Source organism: Moschus berezovskii, chromosome 10 (assembly GCF_049115385.1).
Source record: "Moschus berezovskii isolate FMDL1 chromosome 10, NW_MosBer_1.0, whole genome shotgun sequence".
Classification (NCBI taxonomy): domain Eukaryota; kingdom Metazoa; phylum Chordata; class Mammalia; order Artiodactyla; family Moschidae; genus Moschus; species Moschus berezovskii.
Genome location: NC_142469.1, coordinates 81,929,016 through 81,951,432, shown reverse-complemented (window position 1 = coordinate 81,951,432; position 22,417 = coordinate 81,929,016). Strand labels below are relative to the sequence as shown.

The following is a 22,417-nucleotide window of genomic DNA, read 5'->3' as shown; positions in this document are numbered from 1 at the left end:
GCGGAAAGGTGAAGCACTCTGCTCTAGTCCAACTCCCCACACTGGACAACAGCGGCCAGGAAGCCGGCCAACCCCTTGGCTACCCGCGGCGTTCTTCGGCCGCGCAGTCTACTGTCGGAAGCGATTTCCGACCGCGGGGAGGACTGGAACCCGCCCCCGCCCCGGAGGCTCGGCGCGACGCGGCCTCACCCGCGATGCCGTAGTGCTGCGAGGCGGCGCAGGCCAGTCGGCCCGGCAGGTACGGGGAGAACTCGGCGGCGTAGCCGTGGCGGCCGGGCACCCGCAGCGTCCGGACCCCTCCGCCGGGCGTCGCGCTCATCCCGCCCGCTGCCTCCGGCCCTCGCCGCTTTGGCCGCCGAAGCCGTTCCGAACGGGAGGCGGACCGTCCGGACTCGCTAAAACAGCTGGACTCTAGCAGCCAAGGCGGAAGTGAGGGCACCGGGTGCCCTGAATGCTAGATTTCGATTGGTCCGCACGGGAAAGGGAATTGACTCTGATGGAGGCCATACTTGTTTTGGGCAAAACAAACGCTTGGCGCCGGCTGTAATGAATTAAACCTGAAGGTAGTTTTTCGAGGATTAAGTGGTGATTCTGACACCTTTTGTTTTTACGTCTCAGCCTCCACCGCGGGCTATCTGGTTCTTATTAATTCGTTGATCTTTTGAAAAACTGGCATCAGGGAATGACCCATGGACTGTAGCCTACCAGGTTCCTCCGTCCAGGGAATTTTCCAGGCAAGAGTTCTGGAATGGGTTGCCATTTCCTTCTCCAGGAGATCTTCCCGACCCAGGGATTGAACGTGGGTCTCCCGCATTGTAGGCTTTACCGTCTGAGCCACCAGGGAAGTCCACGAAATGAGACAAGGTACAGCAAAGTCTGAAAACATGCCACGAGTCCGAAAGGCTACTAGATGATTTGTTGCTCAGGGAAACAAGGCATAGTTAAATCCACGGGTGTGAGGCTCAGGAAAGAGACATCATTAGCAACTAACTTAAATTTTTTTTAATTCTCATTGTATTTATTGTATAGAATTAACTGCTCAGATGTCGGAGCTGATTAAGAAAAACGAAGGCTCATTCATCCATTCAAATATTTACCAGGCATACACCATATAGGGCTTTCCTTGTGGCTCAGCTGGTAAAGAATCCGCCCGCAATGCAGGAGACCTGGGTTCGATCCGTGGGTTGGGAAGAATCCCTGGAGAAAGGAAAGGAAAGGCTACCCACTCCAGTATTCTGGCCTGGAGAATCCCCATGGACAAAGGAGCCTGGTGGGGTCGCAGAGTCAGACATGACTGAGCGACTTTCACTTCACATACCAACATAGTGTGCTAAGTCGCTTCAGTCATATCCCACTCTTTGCGACCCAGTGGACTTTTGCCCACCAGGCTCTTCTGTCCATGGGATTCTCCAGGCAAGAATATTGGAGTGGATTTCCATTTCCTCCTCCAGGGGATCTTACTGCCCCAGGGATCCAACCGGAGTCTCTTACATCTCCAGCATTCGCAGGAGGGTTGATGATAAGGTTTCCTTTAAATGGACAAGGAGATGGAGGTCATTACAGGAGCAGGAACAACAAGAGACCTAAAACAGCATGATCTATAGGAGATTATAGCTGCCATGAATCAGCCTGGCCGCGTGGAAGGGGTATAGTGAATAGTATTGGGTGGAGAGACTAGAATACTGTGTTGTGTCATGAAGAGTCTTGTTTGTCATATCAAGGGAATTTGACTAATATTGTAATTTAAGCAATGGGGAACCATCGTTTCTTAAGCAAGAAATTAAACGACCAAGTTTCATTTTACAAGATCTAGCAGCCCAAAACTGGAGGACAGAGATTGAGGATTGCAAGGCCAGTTAAAAGACTTTAGCAATAATTCCAGCAAAAGATAAGAATGTAAACAAAGATTATGCTAATGGGAGAGAGTTACACTCTACAATATTGTGAGATTTACTCCTAGGAGGCCAGCCAGGTTCTCATAGTAAATATCAGAAGGAAAAAAAGAAAGAAAAAAAAATCTTCTGCAGAAGGAAAAGAAAAGGAACCATTTTGAAATACGCTTTAACAAGACCTGCTTTCAGGGAAAACTAGGTAACTAAAGTCTAATCTACTAGGGTATTTTCCAAGTCTAGCTAACCTGAAAGTTCCTTTTTGCCCCTTTTCATGCAAAGCCACCCCTACCTCTGATCAACCGCTGACCTGGTTTTCCTGTTAAGAACCGCCTGAAATTCCAAAGCTAGAAATGTATACCAGTGAGTTTTTTAATTGATTATTTAAAGATTCCTTTTTTAACCACAAGTAGGCTATAGGACAAAAATTACCGAGATTTGATCTCAATTTGCCCTTTAGTTTTCAGTAATAAACTTTGCCTAGATTCTTGTTTCTTCCTATGTAAAATGGAAAAGTTTCAACTGAATCATCATTTCTAGCTAGGTGATCTTGAAAACTATAACAGGGTTAGAGGAACTGATCTAAATATTTAAAAAACAAACAGGAATTGCACATTTATAATTCTGCAGGAAAGGTCAGCCTGAAATTCTAATTTTCTTTGTTTTTAGGCTGGGATTATATGAATGCAGTGTGGTCACAGTCATTCTCTAAAGTTGATATTAATTTCTGATTGACTGCTTATGAAATTATGATGTTTCTGGAGCTCAGGGAATAAAAAGCTGAAAACATTAATAGATATTTAACAGGCTTCCTAAGTGGCGCTAGTGGCGAAGAACCTGCCTGCCAATGCAGGAGACATAAGAGACTCGGGTTCTGTTCCTGGGTAGGGAAGATCCCCTGCAGAAGGAAATGGCAACCCACTCTAGTATTCTTGCCTGAAAAATTTCATGGACAGAGGAGCCTGGCAGTACCTAGGGTCACAAAAAGTTGAACGTGACTGAAGCGACTTAGTACACACCCATAGGTATTAAACAGGTTGATCTCTATGATTCTGTACAGCAAAGAGGACTGAGGTAAATAGAGTTGCTGTCTGCCGTGCCCACTTATTGGAATAATTGAAATATATAAATGATGGATAAAAACAGTTGTATCAGTTTGAGTCCCAAATTTGATGACTGTTCTATGGTTGTGTAAGAGAATGCCCTTATTCTTAGGAAATACTTAAGTAGTAATAAGAGTTAAAGGGAATTATAAAGGAATAACTCTTCAAATGGTGCAGAAAAAAAAAATGAAGCATATAGTCAGGCGCAATAGCGAGAAAGATAAAACAAATGTGGTTTAAGATGTGAAAAATTTGATAATCTGGTTAAAAGATATATGGGCATTTCATGTATTATCTTTGTAATTTTTCTATAAGTTTGAAGTTATTACAATTGAAAGGTTTTCTTAAGTATGTGATTAAAGATTTTGCTAATTCAGACTTTTCTGTGTCCAGTGAGTTTGAATTAGCAAGAAATGGTTCTAATTTGTTAAGTACACCCTGGGAACCTGTGAAAAATTCCTTTACTAATAGTCCCAGGGACGGGGGAGCCTGGCGGGCTGGCGTCTATGGGGTCGCACAGAGTCGGACACGACTGAAGTGACTTAGCAGCAGCAGCAGTGCCTACATAGTCCCAATAGGTGAATCATATGCCAGAAATGTCTGTGATGTGACTTTTGACTGGGACTTCTGACTCCATAAATTTGAGGGCATATTTGAGAAGAACAGCAGAGGTTTCTTGCTGCTTAAGTCTAGAATGAAACAGAGCTAATCACATGGAAATGTCAGTGAGGAAGTCCAGGTCAACTGTAATTCCCATCATGACTTAGTGGCATAAAGACTCAGAATATGATGACCTAGAGCTGACCTCAGGGAGAAATCACAGATTAGAATCGCTTATTTCCCGGATTCCTGGTAAGGTTGATTCAGCAATTCATAAATCTTACCATTTACAATGAACACAAACCTAGGTAACTATATATATTTCATTCTCTCAGGCAAATATGCAGTGTATATGTTTACATATTCTTAAGAAAGATAAGATCAAATAAAGAAACAGCTTGTGTGTGCATGCCAACACTGTTGCTAAATTATGTCTGACTCTTTTCGACCCCCTGGACTGTAGCCTGCTAAGCTCTTCTGTCCATGGGGTTTTCCAGGCAAGAATACTGGAATGGGTTGCCATGCCCTCCTCCAGGGGAATCTTCCTGATCTAGGGATCGAATCCACATCTCCTGCATCTCCTGCATTGGCAGGAAAATTGTTTACCCTTTAGCCACCTGGGCTTCAGCTTTTGTACCAAATACAAAAGGAATATACAGATCATCTTAAATGTGAATATCAGACTTTGAAAATTTAATATCTTCATTACCTGCCTTGGATTTCTTAGCTCAGGAAAATAGCATATTCTTCAAAAGTGATACTTTTCATTAACTGAGAAGTAGAAACAACACTGATTTTAACTGTTCAAAAAGGCAGGCATGCTTTCATGTGAAAGAGGAATCTTAGATTTTGTCTAGCATTCTTCTCATAGCCCCCAGGCGCTGTAACATTTTTTAAAGTACAGCATTATTCACAGTTAAAAAAAAAGAAGAAGAAGAAGATGAATTCTCTACATTGTGAATCAATTCATTGCAAATAATGATGAACACAAATTTTAGTGCAGATGTTGACAGTATGATTTTAAGCAAATAATTTATCTCTTTGAGTCTCAATTTCTTTATAAAATAGAACTTCTTGAGAAGGGCAAGCAGAGCAATGAGGGATCTGGAAGCCATATGACTTAGAGATTTGTCGAGAGAACTGGGGTACCACTACATACCTATGTGTATGTACACTTAGCACACCTATGTATGTGCTAAGTTGCTTCAGTTGTGTCTGACTCTTTGGGACCCCATGGACTGTAACCCACCAGGCTCCTCTGTCTATGGAATTCTCCAGGGAAGAACACTGGAGTGGGATGTCATTTCCTTCTCCAGGGGATCTTCCTGATTCAGGGATCGAACCCGCATCTCTCGCATCTTGTGCATTGGCAGGCGGGTTCTTTACCACCGGCGCCACCTGGGAAGCCCCTGCGTACCTATAAGAATGATCAAAGTGTCTCATTCTGACAACAATGAATGTTGGTGAGACTGTGGAGCAGCAGGAACTCTCATCCATTGCTGGTGGAGTGCAAAATTGTACCGGTACTTTGAAAGACAGTTTGGTGGTTTCTTACAAAACTAAACATACTCTTACTGTACAACCGAGCAGTTGTGCTCCTTGGTATTTACCCACAGGAGTTGAAAACTTATGTCCAGCCAAAACCCTGCACAGGGATGTTTATATTAGCTTTATTTATAATTGCCAAAACCTGAAAGCAACCCAGATGTCTTTCAATAGGTGAATGGATAAATGAGCTGTGGTGTATCCAGACAATGGAATATTATTCAACACTAAAAGTAAATGAACTATCAAGCCCTGAAAAGACATGGACAGACTATATATACATATTATTAAGTGAAAAATGACAATCTGAAAAGTCTACATATTGTATGATTTCCAGCTACAGCATTCTGGAAAAGCAAAATTATGGAGACAGTAAAAAGATCTGTGGGTGCCGTGTTGGGAGAGGAGGGAGGGGTTGGAAGAGATGAACAGGCAGAGCACAGGGGACTTTTAGGGTAGCGAAAACACTCTGTGTGAGTCCATAATGATGGATACATGTCATTATGCATTTGTCCAAGTCAACAGAATGTACAAAACCAAAACTGAACCCTGATGTAAACTATGGACTTTGGGTGATTAAGATGTATCATTGTAGGTTCATCAGCTGCAACAAAGGTATCAACCTAGTGGGGATGTTGATATGGGAGAAACAATGCATGTGCAGGGCAAGGAAGGTATAGGGACTCTCTGTACTTTCCCCTCAATTTTGCTGTGAACCTAAATGGCTCTAAAAATAGTCTTAATTTTATAGGAAGTCTAGTGCATTAAAAACAAACTGTAATGGCAATTACTGTTCTTAAATAAATCAAAAGGCCTTAAAATTTTATTCTCCACTACGCTTCAGAGAGAAAACTTTCAAAAAGCTAAAAAAGAAAATAAAATCTCCCTTCTCCCATCTCACTAACACAGATTGCTGCATACAGCTTTCTTCTGAAAGCTCCTTTTGTTCCCTACACCCACTAACTTTTCTGGGTGTTCTTTAATGCTACCCCCTACGCAGGAAAAGTCTTTTTCTTTCTTATCCCACAAACTAACTCTCTGTCCTCTTCCAAATTCTCCAAGGTTGAATACTTCGAGAAATTGTAGCTCATCTCTAGAACTTAACTTCCAGATATGAAAACAGCACGCATCTAATATCATTTGTAACAATTATAAATGATTTTCTTATTTTTTCTTTTTTGGGGGATGGTATGGATCATACCCTTTTTGTGACAAATTTAATGAATAAAATATTTATAAGGATGATGATTATTAGGATTTTTTAAATGGAGACCGCAGTGGGCTGAATGTCAAGAATCTCTTTTATGTTTTCAGACATACTGCTTTACATTTTAGTACTCTCATGTGTAAAATAAGTGTGGTAGATTCTAATTCTTCTTATCTCTTACTGTCATGACTCCAAGACTTGTCATAAAGAAAACTTATTGTGTGAGTTCAGTTCAGTTCAGTCGCTCAGTCGTGTCTGACTCTCCGTGACCCCATGAATCACAGCACGCCAGGCCTCCCTGTCCATCACCAACTCCCGGAGTTCACCCGAACTCATGTCCATAGAGTCGGTGATGCCATCCAGCCATCTCATTCTCTGTCATCCCCTTCTCCTCCCACCCCCAACCTTTCCCAACATCAGAGTCTTTTCCAGTGAGTCAACTCGTCGCATGAGGTGGCCAAAGTGCGGCCACTTCCTATTATTATTATCTGGCCAATTGCTGACTGGCATTTGAGGGCATCAGTGGGCATTTGTTGAATAAATGAAAGAATGAGTGAGTAAATTTTGTTTCACACATTCTTTCCGTGCTTTAAAGGATGTCTTAGAAATGTTTGGTTTTCAGTATTTTGCTTTTCAGTTGTGTTGTTTGCTTTATCCTTTATCCCATAAGAAACCACCCAGGCACATGGTGGCTTCTAGCTCTTAATATAAGTACACACAAAATTCCTTTTCTTGTTTTTGACTTGGCTCTGTGATCTGAGCTCTTTAGGGGGTTCTAGTCTCCAGGACTTCCTGCTGTTAGATGAACAGCTCAACTTCTTTTCATCTATAGCAGCAATCTAAACTAGAATCAGATGGGAAGCTCTGCAGAGGCCCCAGATATACAGCTCTGGGTTGGGGTGAAAAAGAGACAGTAACTGTATCTGCGACAGCATGATGGTTAGCATGTGTAACTAATGAAGAAAACCTGGGAGCTGGTCTTTACCAAAGCCTGTTGGCTTCATAAAGAGAAAAGCTGCTCTTTCTCCCAAGTCACCGATTAAACCCCTAACTCAGCCCTCCATCTCGGATATGCAATGACCTAGGTCACAAGTAAAGGAGGCAACGCATTACAAAGAGATGAGATCCTAAGATGCAAAAACAATTCAAAGCATGCCTCTTCCTGACGGCATTTCAGAGAGTCTGCTGCTGCTGCTGCTGCTAAGTCACTTCAGTCGTGTCCGACTCTGTGTGACCCCATAGACGGCAGCCCACCAGGCTCCCCCGTCCCTGGGATTCTCCAGGCAAGAACACTGGAGTGGGTTGCCATTTCCTTCTCCAATGTGTGAAAGTGAAAAGTGAAAGTGAAGTCGCTCAGTTGTGTCCGACCCTTAGCGACCCCATGGACTGCAGCCTACCAGGCTCCTCCATCCATGGGATTTTCTAGGCAAGAGTACTGGAGTGGCTTGCCATTGCCTTCTCCATCAGAGTCTAAGAGTATATAAAAATGCTTTGCAAAGAAATCTAGAGACCAACAGTTCAACTTCTCTTTCAGTTCAGGTCATTCACTCAGTCGTGTCCGACTCTTTGCGACCCCATGGACCGCAGCACATCAGGCCTCCCTGTCCATCACCAACTCCCAGAGCTACTCAAACTCATCTCCATTGAGTTGGTGATCCCATACAACCATCTCATCCTCTGTTGTCCCCTTCTCCTCCTGCCTTCAATCTTGCTCAGCATCAGCATCAGACTTATTGTGTGAAGGTTTTTTTAATTCAAAGTAAGACTACCAGGATGTAGCCACATGTTATCTCAGAATTTGGATTCTATATGTCATAGACAACAGAATAACATTTCCTATTAGATGTGAGTTGATTTTAGGTACCATTATAACCCAAACCTTAATTCAGGAAGTAATGATGCTGAAAATCATTCTCCTCAAGATGTAGAAATGATGTCACAGAAAGACATAAAATGGCCTTGAATTAGTTTTCTTTAAAATCTAACTATTTTTTTTAAGATCTTCATCCAAATATTAAGAATATGCACATTTTCTTGCGTGCATGTTTTACAACATACACAGAAGCAGTCTGCTTCTCATTCTTTAACTTTTCAGTGCCCCTGCTGAGAGAGAAATATTCTGTTTATCAAAAAAAACAAAGTGAAAAACAGCGTTTAATATGCCACCGTTTGTGTTTTCAAGATGTGTATATGTGTGTACATGTGCTGTTATTCAGTTCATAGAATATTGTTGAAAAGAAACACAAGGAAACTGATAATAGTGGTTGCCACTGGAAAGCAAGAGAAAAGACACTGGGCTAGTAATCAAGACTTACTAGTCACTGGATAGTTTTTCATCTTTTAATTTTTTACCATATGCAACTATCAGTTAAAAATTCCCACAGTGTATCTTGTAGACCATTCCATAAACACACATAATTTTATCCCATGCTTTTTAACAATATAGAAGTTTCTTAATCTACTTGAAATTATATATATTCAGTTTTACCCAAAATAATATTGCTGAGAACGCTTTGGAACTAAGGAAATATGGTGGACTGAGGTTCCACCACTCTCAGTTCAACTGTGGGCAAGCCACTTCGCTTCAGTTTCCTTTCTGTAAATGGACAGAATAATGGCCCTTGGGGTTGCTGTAAGGGTTCAGTGAATAATTACACCAAGAGCCTAGTATTATGCCAGACACATAGTAAGTGCTCAGTGAAGTTTAGGTTTTTTCTCTCTTGGCTTTTTAGTAATTTGGAAAAGTTAATTAAATGCTTAAAATAGGAAGACAAGTGTATAGTTTATTGTTGTTATTAATTATTACTGTCTTTGTGTTTGTAGTGGACTTTTGCTCTGAAGAAATGAGTTCTGAAAAGTGTTAAATGGTATCTAAGATCATGTACCCTTTGAAAGGAGGTTTGTATTTAATTTTTTAGGTAGTTAAATGTGAGAACATAGAGCAATTATACAGTTTTATTGTCAGTCAAGCTATCCAATTTGAATAATTTATGCCCCAAGTGAGGAAGCTATTTGAGACATTAAACTAACATATAGCTTATGTATTTCATCTACTGCACTGTCACAATTATCAGGAAATGATGGTAGAGCATTGTTCTCCGTGTTACTATTGTGGTGGTCTGAAATGTGTCTCCCCCTCTCCCTATACCAATTTTTATGTGGAAACCCCAACTCTTAATGCAACCATATTTGGAGATGGATCCTTTAGAGGTGATTAAGGTTAAATGAAGTTGTAAGGGTGGGGGCCCTAATCCAAAAGGATTGGAGTCCTTATAAGAAGAGGAAAAGACATCAGTGTTCTTTTTTCTCTGTGCATACAGTGAGGAATAGCTGTGTGAGGGTGCAGCAAGAGGGTGGCCATTTACAAGCCAGAAAGAGAACTTCTCACCAGAAACTAAATTTGCCAGCACCTTGATCATGGACATCTAGAACTGTGAGAAAATAAATGGCTGTTGTTCAAGCAACTCAATCTGCAGTATTTTGTTACAGCAGCCTGATAGACTAATATCTATTGGAGGAACCCCCCGCCCCCAACCTGGAGCAGGACGTCTGGAAAATATGCTGTTGCTTTTGTAGCTATATATGCCTATCTTCAATCAAAAGTGTTTCTAAGACAAAAAAGAGAGAGGAAGAGAAAGATAGTACAAATTCAGAATCTTTTCAAAAAGTTATCTAGTGATTATTCTAACAGTTAAATAAAATGCTGAGACAGTAATTGAACTTAATCACCTTCATTTTACAAATTATGACACTTAGGCCAAAAGAAAGGAAGTCAGCTCTTTCCTGACTGAGCCGGAACTAAGAGTAATCCTTCTGCACAGAGCTCTCACTGTTAAACCCACTGCTTTAGAGCCGTGGGTATCTTCCGTTCCTGGGGCTACAGCAGAAAAGAGGAAAGGAAGGGAGAACATGACTGCACTCTCACTTCCCTGCTACGTCATTAAGAGGCCAAAGATTTAAGGACACACTTTATTTTACCTGAACCAAATACAGGACCTCTCAGGGAAGTTCTTTTTTTTTTTTCTCTCTTATTTAGGAAACCAGCTGAGATCTTTTTGATTGAGATTATAAATTAAGTATAAAATTTGCGGATTATTTTGAGAACTAAGAATAGTGGATTTCACTCAATTAAATGAGTCACAGCTCATAAGCGATACTTCTTAAATAATAATGATATGGGATTATCAGCACTGTAAAAATGTAAAGATAAGTAGAAGTCATATTTAAAGTTAGGTTTTATATATATGATTTTTTACAAGAGTACTTACAACAACTGCAAAGCACTACATACATGTGGTAATTTCCTTTTAAAAATAATTACCTAAAAAAAAAAAAAAAAAGCAGAGGCATTACTTTACCAAAAAATGTTCGTCTAGTCAAAGGTATGGTTTTTCCAGTAGTCATGTATGGATGTGAGAGTTGGACTATAAAGAAAACTGAGTGTCGAAGAATTGATGCTTTTGAAATGTGGTGTTGAAGAAGACTCCTGAGAGTTCCTTGGCCTGCGAGGAGATCCAACCAGTCCATCCTAAAGGAGATTAGTCCTGAATATTCATTGAAAGGATTGATGCTGAAGCTGAAGCTCCACTACTTTGGCCACCTGATGTGAAGAACTGACTCATTGGAAAAGACCCTGATGCTGGGTAAGATTGAAGGCAGGAGAAAAAGTGGACCACAGAGAATGAGATGGTTGGATGGCATCACCAACTCGATGGACATGAGTTTGAGCAAGCTCTGGGAGTAGGTGATGGACAGGGAGGCCTGGCGTGATGCAGTCCATGGGGTCACAAAGAGTTGGACATGACTGAGAGACTGAACTGAACTGATGAAAGATTGGAATAATAGGGTTCTTGAATGGTAGATCTCCCCTGTTTTTCTTCATTGTTATTTTAAAACATATTAACCATTTTCCTCTATCATATTTTTTCATATATTTTCCATGTTTTATATAAATTTTTATTATCAAGATTGTTAATGTTATTTTCATCTCAACAAATTTACCAGTCTTTTCCCCCTAATATTGCTCAGTGTTCCCCAGGAACTCTTTCATTCAAGTAGATCATCAGTCTTTGAGAGGGAAAGGGTTTTGCATAGATTAAATATCTACTTTACTTTTAAGCTCAGAGAGTCTTGTCCACATGAAAACCCCTTTTAACCCTTGCTAAAGAGATTTAACATTCACATCATGTTTTTAAATTAATACAAAAGTGTTTATTTAATTCATATGGAATTCAGTCATTATTTGATATTTATTTATTCCTTGATAGATTTTGTTTTATAAATATTATCTTGATACTTGTGAAACATTTAAATTAATAATACACTATAATTTACTTAATCACCTCCATTTTGAATACATGAAAGAATGAATAATTTTTTCTTTGGTTTTGCTTTTGCTAACTGTTGCCAAGTTGTTTTCCAAAAGGATCCAGTTCCAACAAAAATAAAAGGTGCTAGTTTCATTATATAGATAGACCATAAAATACAGAAGATTGTATAATTTCCTTGTTGTCTTTTATTGATTTATCAATGTTAAATAGGATTATTTTTATAAATTTTTGTCATGTTTTAAAAAAAATAAAAATAAAAAAATAAATAAAATTTCTCCTTGTACATCTATCCATCTACCTACTAGCTATCATCTATTTATAGATAAATATATACACATGCACACACATTATATTGAAGATTAAGGTATACGCGAAAAAGACTGTTGCTTATCCCACATCCATTCTTTCCTTCTTCCCTGGTAACAAAACCCCTAAATTGTTGGCTGTGCGTGTGGACCATGTTTAAAGCTACAGTTTCCAGCCCCCTGGTGGATAGCCCTTCTCTAATTGGACATAATTGGGTGAGGCTTCTAGGAAAGCTACTTTTAAAGAGCTGGTTGACATGAAGTTACGGTCTTTTGCCTTCACTCCCTGCCCTCCTGCCTCCTAGAATGTGGATATGATGGCCGGATTACATCAGCCATTTTCTGACTATGAGGTGATTCTGAGGATCAAAGCTATGAGATCAGGCTGAGAGAAGAACAAATGGTGAAGGAATCAAGAACCTGAGCAACAATGGAGCCACCAATGGAGACCTGGACTGACTAAATCTGGACTTATTTTATATGAGAAAAAAAGTTATGTTCTTTCGAGCCTCGATTATTTTGGATTTTTTATTATATGTTATAATTGGAGTATATGTTCCATGAGGGCAGGAATCTTTGCCTGCTATATTCACTGGCATATCCCAGAGACCTGACATAGGCATTCAGGAAATACTGGTATTGAGCGACTGCAGCATGATACAAGCCTAAACCTTCACTGTATTTTTTGTAATAGTGCAAAGAGTAAACTGGGAACATTCTGGAGTTTTCTGCAATGTCAAAAAAAATTAATAGAATATTGAAATGAGCAAACACAAAGCAGCTGGAACCTTGGCCAGGAGTGGTACAGGAAGATTTCCAGTCTAAGCTAAAAATAGTGTGGTGGGTCTGGAAAGGACAGAAGCTGGTTCCAGCTGTGGTAAACTGTTTATGATGATCCTGACCATGGAAGAAATTCCGAGGGACTCCAAGGTATTAGCCACCCCACTCCAGTACTCTTGCCTGGAGAATCCCATGGATAGAGGAGCCTGGTGGGCTGCAGTCCATGGGGTCGCTAAGAGTCAGACACAACTGAGCGACTTCACTTTCACTTTTCACTTTCACGCATTGGAAAAGGAAATGGCAACCCACTCCAGTGTTCTTGCCTGGAGAATCCCAGGGACGGGGAGCCTGGTGGGCTGCCGTCTATGGGATCGCATAGAGTCGGACACGACTGAAGTGACTTAGCAGCAGCAGCAGCAGCTGACCAATACGTGACTACAGCATTGTAAAATAGTTCATCTCACAGGCTAGGTTTTCCAGAATAAAAGCAATTAGACATACATATAAATAAACCACACTCCTATGCTGGATTTCAGGCACCTGAAAGTCAAGTTCAGGTCTAATTTGTTTTTATCTCCAGAATCTTAAAGAATTCTCCATGTACAGTAAGCCTGCCATAAATGTTTGACAACTTGAATTGAAAAATTAAGGAATAGGAGATATGAAATATTTATCTTCTCCAATCTCCCTCCTTCCCTCTCTTCACACCCCTCCCCATATGTGAAGTCTCCAACGTGGAGTATAGGTTTCCTAGAGGTATGGAAGAAAGTAGAGGAAAGGACTGCCTACAACTCCAGTACTAGAAATATATTCTCTGTGACTTTTAAAATTAATTACTTGAAGACTTCTTTTTTAAATGCAAATGAGCTATGGAACAAAGAATACTGAGCTTCAATGTCAATTTGTTTTAATGTCAATTCCATACTTCCCCTACATTTTTATTTCTTCTGATGTAAAATGGAAGTTTTCAGTGGATCAATCATTTCTAGCTGGGAGGTCTTAAATACTATAGCAGAGATAGAGAAACTAATCTAAATATTTCAAAAGCCAAACAGGAATTGCACACTTATAATTCTGCAGCAAAGGCCAGTCAGAAATTCTAATTTTATTTGTTTTTATGCTGGAATTATATGAATGCAGTGTGGTTACATTCATTCTCTGATGATGATATTAACTTCTGACTAAACACTTATGATGGAGAAGGAAATGGTGACCCACTCCGGTATTCTCGCCTGGAGAATTCGATGGACAGAGGAGCCTGGCAGCTACAGTCCGTGGGGTTGCAAAGAGTCAGACACAATTTGGTGACTGAGCACAGCGTCTTATGAAACCATGACATTTCTGGAGCTCATGGAGGAAAAAACTTTGAAAATGTTTATGGTATTAAACAGGTTGATCTAAGATTCTGCACATCAAGAAGACTAAGGCATAGCGTTGCTGCCTGTCATGCACACCTTATGGGAACTCTTCTGTCAGCTTTACTGGTATAATTGATAAATAGAAAATTATACATCTATACATGTTTTGTTATGTTATACATCGTGAAATGAGCTTCACAATCACACTAGCAGTGCAGCAAACATGTATCTGCAGAGGCTACAGAAGAGAAAATTTGTAATGGAGGAAAACTACATTTCAGAGTTTCTCTTTTTTCTCCACAAATTTGTAATAACAAAAAGGACTAAAAGTGAGCAACAGGATACAAAGCACATTACTTTCATGGCTTCTCTTTACTGAAACTGCATCCTTTGGCTCAATATGGACTCCTCTCAACAGAGCAATACCTACACTTGGAAATGAGGCAATCAGCGTCACCTTCACGCATGTGTGACAAAACTATACTTTCTGCATTTGGTTATAAAGGACCATAACTGATGTGATAAAGATATCTCAGCTCATTTGGGAACAAGCATGGAATGCTTTCATTTTCCAGTTATTGTGACCAACTATTTCTTATCTAATCCTTTTCACTGGTGGGCTTCTGTCTATGGGGTCGCGCAGAGTCGGACACGACTGAAGTGACTTAGCAGCAGCAGCAGCAGCTGAAACTCCAATACTTTGGCCACCTCGTGCGTCGAGTTGACTCACTGGAAAAGAGTCTGATGCTAGGAAGGATTGGGGGTGGGAGGAGATGGGGACGACAGAGAATGAGATGGCTGGATGGCATCACCGACTCGATGGACATGAGTTTGAGTGAACTCCGGGAGTTGGTGATGGACAGGGAGGCCTGGCGTGCTGTGATTCTTGGGGTCGCGGAGAGTCGGACACGACTGAGCAACTGAACTGAACTGAACTGAAGCAGAACTATTGGTAAAAGCAGGGTCTCCTTCCTGTGACTATGACACTTGAGTACTCAGCAAAGTAACAGGTTTACAAAGCTCAGGTCCCAAGATATCTTGATGGGAATAATGCTATGGAGTTTATGCAAAAGCAGCTTAGATTGAGTACTTCCTTTCAGTCTACAGGTAGTGACTTTAAAATCCCATCTGCTCAACACCCCTTCCTCCCTCTCTTGTAGCAGCTGACTTCTGTTCTTGCAACCCTCACTCCACAGGCCTGGGTGTAAAACCAAGGTTGAGACTCTCCCAGTCCTCTGAGCCAGAGACAGTCCCATTCAAGAACCGCACATGACCCTAGCCACACTAGTTAATCCCTGGTACTTTTTTTCTATTTGCTTTCCACTTTGAGAAGAAGCTGGCCTGAATGTCCTAGAAAATATCATAGAAATAATAGAAGTAGAATTACAAGGATGCATGCATGCTAAATCACTTCAGTCATGTCCTACTCTTTGTGACCCCATGGACTGTAGCCCGCCAGGTTCCTCTGTCTATGAGGATTCTCCAGGCAAGAATACTGGAGTGGGCTGCCGTGCCCTCTTCCAGGGGATCTTCCCAACCCAGGGAATGAACCCATATCTCTTATGTCTCTTGCATTGGCAGGCTGGTTCTTTACCGCTAATGCCACCTGGGAAGTCCAGAATTACCAGGATACAGGTCTTATAAAAGTGCTGTGTTCCCACTGGAGTTGTCCCACCTATCTTAAATGGACTAAAGACATCTCCCCAGAAGAAGTCAGATGTACTGAAATTAATTTCCTCATGGTCTAAAGTTTAGTATTTCAGAAATTAAAAGTCAGAATAAGCCTAGACTACACAGAGTAAAGAATTGTCCATGTTTGAAATAAAGAATCCCAGTGAAACAGAAGGCAGTGAGTGAGCAGTTGATGAATTTTAAATATTTATAAATGTTTCGACTCTATTTTACAGTGTGGGGTAATCTGTTATATAGATTCTATTCTATCCAAAAAGAGCTTACAAGGCTGTGAATCACACAAACATGGTAGAAGTCTATTGAATTGGAAAAAGTATTCAGAGATCTCAGGGCTCAAGAATGATTATCTGATATTTGTGTATTCCAAACACGATTTAATTGAAATTAAGAAGCTTTGACTGGTAAAATACATGAAATAAAAAGAACTGGAGGTTGACTACTGTACTTGAAATTGCTTTTATCCAAAAGTGGGGAGGAACAGGGGACTGTGAATGTATTTGAAGCTAAAAATGGTGTAAAATAAACTTTTAAAAACAATATATTTTTTCTAAAATCAAATGTAAGCTCAAAATATAAAAAAGAAACATTATAGGCGACAGTAAAAGAATAGGCACGTCAAAGGGACTTCAAAGATAGGAACTAGGCAAAGAGCTTCAAAGAAATAAAGGAGAAAAAGTGATATTTCTAAATATTATCTAGTTTAAAATAAAATTTCTGGTTTTATAAAGATAGGGATTAAACCAGCCTCCCCCCGCCATCCCTTTTGGTAGAAAGTAGAGAAATGATTTATGAATTCCAGGATTTTTTTCTAACATTCCAAATTTGGATATTTTGTATTACACATATTTTAATATCTAAAGATATAAGACAGTCTATAAAGAATCTAGGAGACTTAAATTTTTACCCTATTTTTAAAGAAATATAGTATTACTGGTTTTCTCAGTAGTGACAAGTACATTTACTGCTGCTGCTGCTAAGTCGCTTTAGTCGTGTCCGACTCTGTGCGACCCCATAACAATACCAAATTGGGAATTGGGATATGGTATGTTTGATGGCATGCACAAATTCTGAATTGTATACTAAAATTAAATAGTTAAATTTATGTAAATATAATGAAAAACATGAGGTTTCAAGTGAAACATACTGTGCATGTATATAAACACTTGATATTTTGTGAATTAGTTCTAATACAAGTTAGGACAATTGAGTTTCCTGAATCTATAGAAAACTTTGTTTTGAAATTGTGGGTAAGTTTAAATTTTAGCATTTGACACATTTATATATACATATATGTGTATCTATCTGTCTCTATACACATGGGGCAGGTTAGAAATTATGTTTGAATCTTAGGGCAGAATCCTTCTTCCAGGAAACCTCAATCTGTGCTTTAAAAGCCTACAACTGACTGGATGAGGCCCACCCATGTTATGGTTGGTAATCCATTTAAAGTCAGCTGTTGCAGATTTTAACCATTCTACACAATACTGTCATAGCAATGTCTAGACTTGGGCTTGCTCATATAACTAGGCACTACAGCCTAGTCAATTAAAACATAAAATTAATCATCACAATGATCAATTTAATTAAATGTTATTATCTAAATAAAATGTGATTTAAACAAATTCTTCTTGATTGACTGTTGTAGGTTTTAGTTCACAAATCATTAAGATAAAAATATTTGTATTTATTAACATAGAATTCTATACTAGAGATTAGAGTTATCTATAATTAAAATAAACACAGTTGAAATATATATGACATTTTGGTCCCTACATCAAAAGAGGATTTCAGATTATCTCAAGGGCCACCTATACTTTACATATATCCATCTTTGTTATTCATATAGAATTCCAAGATATCAAGATAAACTTTGATTATCCTGTTGGAAATGAAAGATTATAATTGGTACTGGGACAAGATATTACTGAGAAAATCATTTCAATTTCTACAAAGTGTAATTTTTTAAAATATATATTTATTTACTTGGTTGCCCTGTGTCTTAGTTGTAGCATGTGGGATCTTTAGTGGCAGCCTGTGGCCAGGTATCGAACCCACGTCCTCTGAATTGTGAGTGCAGAGTCTTAACCACTGGACCGCAAGGGAAGTCCCACAAACTATACTGTTAAAATATAACAATAATACATACCATGACAAAAACCTGACATGAAGATGTTTGTCATTTTAAAGAAGGAAACTTGTAACTCATAAAAGGGAAATAAAGTGATTATAAAAGTTTTCATCTGAAGACTCCCCTTTAACAGTTCTGAGACTCAAATTGCATATATTTTAGATCATTCAATATCCCACAGATCACTAAGCTCTGCTGGTTTTGTTTTTTTTTTCCAGTCTTTTTTTCTCTGCTTCATTTTGAATAAATGTGCTTCCTGTTACTTCAAGGTCACTAATCTTTTCTTCAGTATTATCCAATTTGTCACTAATCCCATTCAATTTAAATTTAATTTTTAAAAATATTTTTATTTATTTGACTACCCCAGGTCTTTGTTGCAGCATGCGGAATCTTTTAGCTGCAGCCTGTGAGATCTTTAGTTGCAGAATACCAACTCTTACTTTCAGCATGTGGGATCTAGTTCTCTACCAAGCATGGAACCCAGGGCCCCTGCATTGGAAGCACAGAGTCTAAGCCACTGGACCAGCAGGGAAGTCCACTAATTTTAATTTTATTTTTCTTCTCTGGAAATTTAGTTTTGTTTTTTATTATACCTTCCATTTTATCCTCACTATGCTCACCCACATTTCTTTTGTATTCTTAAGCAGTTATGCATATTTATTTATACCTGTTTTAATGTCTTCAATGATTACACTATCTCTGCCATTTCTGTGTCTATTGCTGCAACTGATTTTTTTTCCTTTGTTTGTGTGGCAAGTTTTGATAGGATGCTAAATATAACATGTTCTAGTTTGTTGTTGTTCAGTTGCTAAATCATGTCCGGCTCTGTGACCCCATGGACTGCAGCACATCAAGATTCCCTGTTCTTCACTATCTGCCAGAGTTTGCGCAAACTCATGTCCATTGATCCAGTGATGCCATCCAACCATCTCAGCCTCTGTCACCCTCTTTTCCTGCCCTCAATTTTTCCCAGCATCAGGGTCTTTTCCAGTGAGTTGACGCTTTCGAATTGTGGTGCTGGAGAAGATTCTTGAGAGTCCCTTGGACTGCAAGGAGATCGAACTAGTCAATACTAAAGGAAATCAGTCCTGAATATTCATTGGAAGGACTGATGCTGCAGCTGAAACTCCAATTCTTTGAGCACCAATGAATATTCAGGACTGATTTCCTTTAGTATTGACTAGTTCGATCTCCTTGCAGTCCAAGGGACTCTCAAGAATCTTCTCCAGCACCACAATTCGAAAGCGTCAATCCTACAGCATTCAGCCTTCTTTATGGTCCAACTCTCATATCCATACATGACTACTAAAAAACCAACAGCTTTGACTATATGGACCTTTGTTGACAAAGTGATGTCTCTGCTTTTTTAATATGCTGTCTAGGTTTGTCATAGCTTTTCCTCCAAGGACCAAGTGTCTTTTTGATTTCATGGGTGCAGTCACCGTCCGTAGTGATTTTGGAGCCCAAGAAAATAAAATCTGTCACTCTTTCCACTGTTTACCCATCTATTTGCCATGAAGTGATGGGACCAGATGCCATGATCTTCATTTTTTGAATGTTGAGTTTTAAGCCAGCTTTTCCACCCTCTTTCTTTTTCCCTCTTTCACCCTCATCAACAAGAAGCTCTTTAGTTTCTCTTTGTTTTCTGCCACTAGAGTGGTATTATCTGCATATCTGAGGTTATTGATATTTCTCCCAGCAATCTTGATTCCAGCTTGGGATTCATCCAGCCTGGCATTTCCCATGATGTACTCTGCATATAAGTTAAATAAGCAGACTGACAATCTACAGTCTTGTCATACTGCTTTCCCAATTTTGAACCAGTCAGTTGTTCTGTGTCTGGTTCTAATTGTTGCTTCTTGTCCTGCATACAGGTTTTTCAGGAGGCGGATAAGGTTGTCTGGTATTCTCATCTCTTTAAGAATTTTCCACAGTTTGTTAAGATCCACACAGTCAAAGGCTTTTCTTCGAGATATCTCTAGTCTTTCCCATACTATTGTTTTCCTCTATTTCTTTGCATTGTTTACTTAAGAAGGCTTTCTTATCTTTCTTTGCTATTCAGTGGAACTCTGCATTCAGTTGAGTATATCTTTTCTCCTTTGCTTTTTGCTTTTTTTTTTTTCTTTTCTCAGTTATTTGTAAGGCCTCCTCAGACAACTGCTTTGCCTTCTTGCATTGTTTGTTTATTTGCAATGGTTTTGGTTACCACCTCCTGTGCAATGTTATGAACCTCCGTCCATAGTTTTTCAGGCATTCTGTATACCAGATCTAATCCCTTGAATCTATTCATCACCTCCATTGTATAATCATAAACGGGGTCACAGAGTCGGACACGACTGAGTGACTGAACTGAACTGAACTGAAGGGATTTGATTTAGCTCATACCTGAATGGTCTAGTGGTATTCCCTGCTTTCTTCAATTTAAGCCTGAATTTTGCAATAAGGAGCTTATGATCTGAGCCATGGTCAGCTCCAGGTCTTGTTTTTGTTGACCATATAGAGCTTCTCCATCTTCAGCTACAAAGAATATTATCAATCTGATTTTGGTATTGACCATCTGGTGATGTCCATATGTAGAGTCATTTCTCGCGTTGTTGGTAGAGGGTGTTTGCTCTGACCAGTGTATTCTTGTGGAAAAACTCTGTTAGCCTTCGCACTACTTCCTTTTGTATTTCAAGGCCAAACTTTCCTGTAACTCCACGTATCTCTTGACTTCCTACTTTTGCATTTCCAATCCCCTATAATAAAAAGGGGGCTTCCCTGGTGGCTCAGTGGTAAAGAATACACCTGTAATTCAGGAGCCGCAGGAGACACAGGTTTGATCCTTGGTTTGGGAAGATCCCCTAGAGGAGGCAATGGCAACCCACTCCAGTATTATTGCCTGTAAAATCCCATAGACAGAGGAGCTTGGCAGGCTACAGTCCATGGGGTTGCAAAGAGTCAGACACGACTGAAGCAACTGAACACACACATGGTAAAAAGGACATATTTTTTTGGTGTTAGTTCTAGAATGTCTTGTAGGTCTAAACTGTTCAGCTTCAGCCTCTTCAGTGTAAGTGTTTGAGGCATAGACTTGGATTAGTGTGATGTAGAATGGTTTGCCTTGGAAACAAACCAAGGTCATTCTGTTGTTTTTGAGATGGCATCCAAGTACTTCATTTCAGACTCTTGTTGACTATTTTGAGGGCTACTCCATTTCTTCTAAGGGATTCTTGCCATTTCTTCTAAGGGATTCTTGTAATAGACATAATGGTCATCTGGGTTAAATTCACCCATTCCCATCCATTTTAGTTCACTGATTCCTAAAATGTCGATGTTCACCCTTGCCATCTCCTATGTGAGCACATCCAATTTACCTTGATTCATGGACCTAACAGTCCAGGTTCCTATGCAATATTGTTCTTTACAGCATGAGACTTTACTTTTCACTTTGTTCTAGTTTCCTGAGTGTTATATTTTTGTTATATTTCTTTGGAAGATATCAACCTTTTTCTGACGAGTAGTTACCTACTTAACAAATAAATCTACTTATGGGTTAACTTTCTTGTTTCTAAGCTCAGTTAAGACAAAGTTAGGGTCTTCTATGCAGATTTCTAGAATTCTTCCTCTGTATAGCTTTCTTCTCTCAGACACATGCTCCCATTTAGCCATCTGCTGCTGCTGCTTCTAAGTTGCTTCAGTCGTGACCGACTCTGTGCGACCCCATATACGGCAGCACACCAGGCTCTCCCGTCCCTGGGATTCTCCAGGAAAGAACATGAAGTGGGTTGCCATTTCCTTCTCCAATGCATGAAAGTGAAAAGTGAAAGTGAAGTCGCTCAATCGTGTCCGACTCTTAGCAACCCCGTGGACTGCAGCCTACCAGGCTCCTCTGTCCATGGGATTTTCCAGGCAAGAGTACTGGAGTGGGGTGTCATTGCCTTCTCTGATTTAACCATTTAAGCCTCCTCAAATTCTAATCTTTTAATCTTCATATTAAGATACTGGGAGTCTGTTGAAGTTCTCCTTCCTTATATTACTGTACAGAAAATGCCTTCTGATAGAAAAGTCACCTCATTCATTGCCCCTTTTTCAGGGTTCCAATTTGTGTACTTCTTGTTGTCAAATACCTGAAACTACAGGGAGTAAAGAATTGTATAGCATCTGCTACCATTATATTAAGAAAATGAGACATATACGTGTGTGTGTGTGTTTATATTATAAAATTCAGCAATATTATACATTACTTTAAAAAATTACTTCTTGACTTTCTGATTCCAGCCATGATAAAGAAATAGGACTTGGGATTATTCTCCCAGTGAAAATAACCAGAAAACTAGAAAAATATGATTATGGTTAGAGATAGTCAACATTCCTTTTTATAGTTGCATAGTACTCAATTGAGTGAATATATCATAGTTTATTAAACCAAGTCCTGAATGAGAACATTTGATGATTTTCAATCTTTTGTTATTGTAAACAGTACTGCTTCCCAGGAAGC

At 39.5% G+C, this 22,417-nt stretch overlaps 1 protein-coding gene across 1 annotated transcript in view; it reads right to left on the bottom strand.

Moving 5' to 3' along the window:
- Nucleotides 1-457, bottom strand: part of PEX7 (peroxisomal biogenesis factor 7) — an 83,594-nt gene extending 83,137 nt beyond the window's left edge. Inside the window, exon 1 of the mRNA XM_055433132.2 lies at nt 190-457. Within this exon, the coding sequence (XP_055289107.1) occupies nt 190-319 (130 nt within the window). The 5' untranslated portion in view covers nt 320-457. The remainder of the gene's footprint in view (nt 1-189) is intronic.
- Between the last annotated feature and the right edge of the window lie 21,960 nt (nt 458-22,417).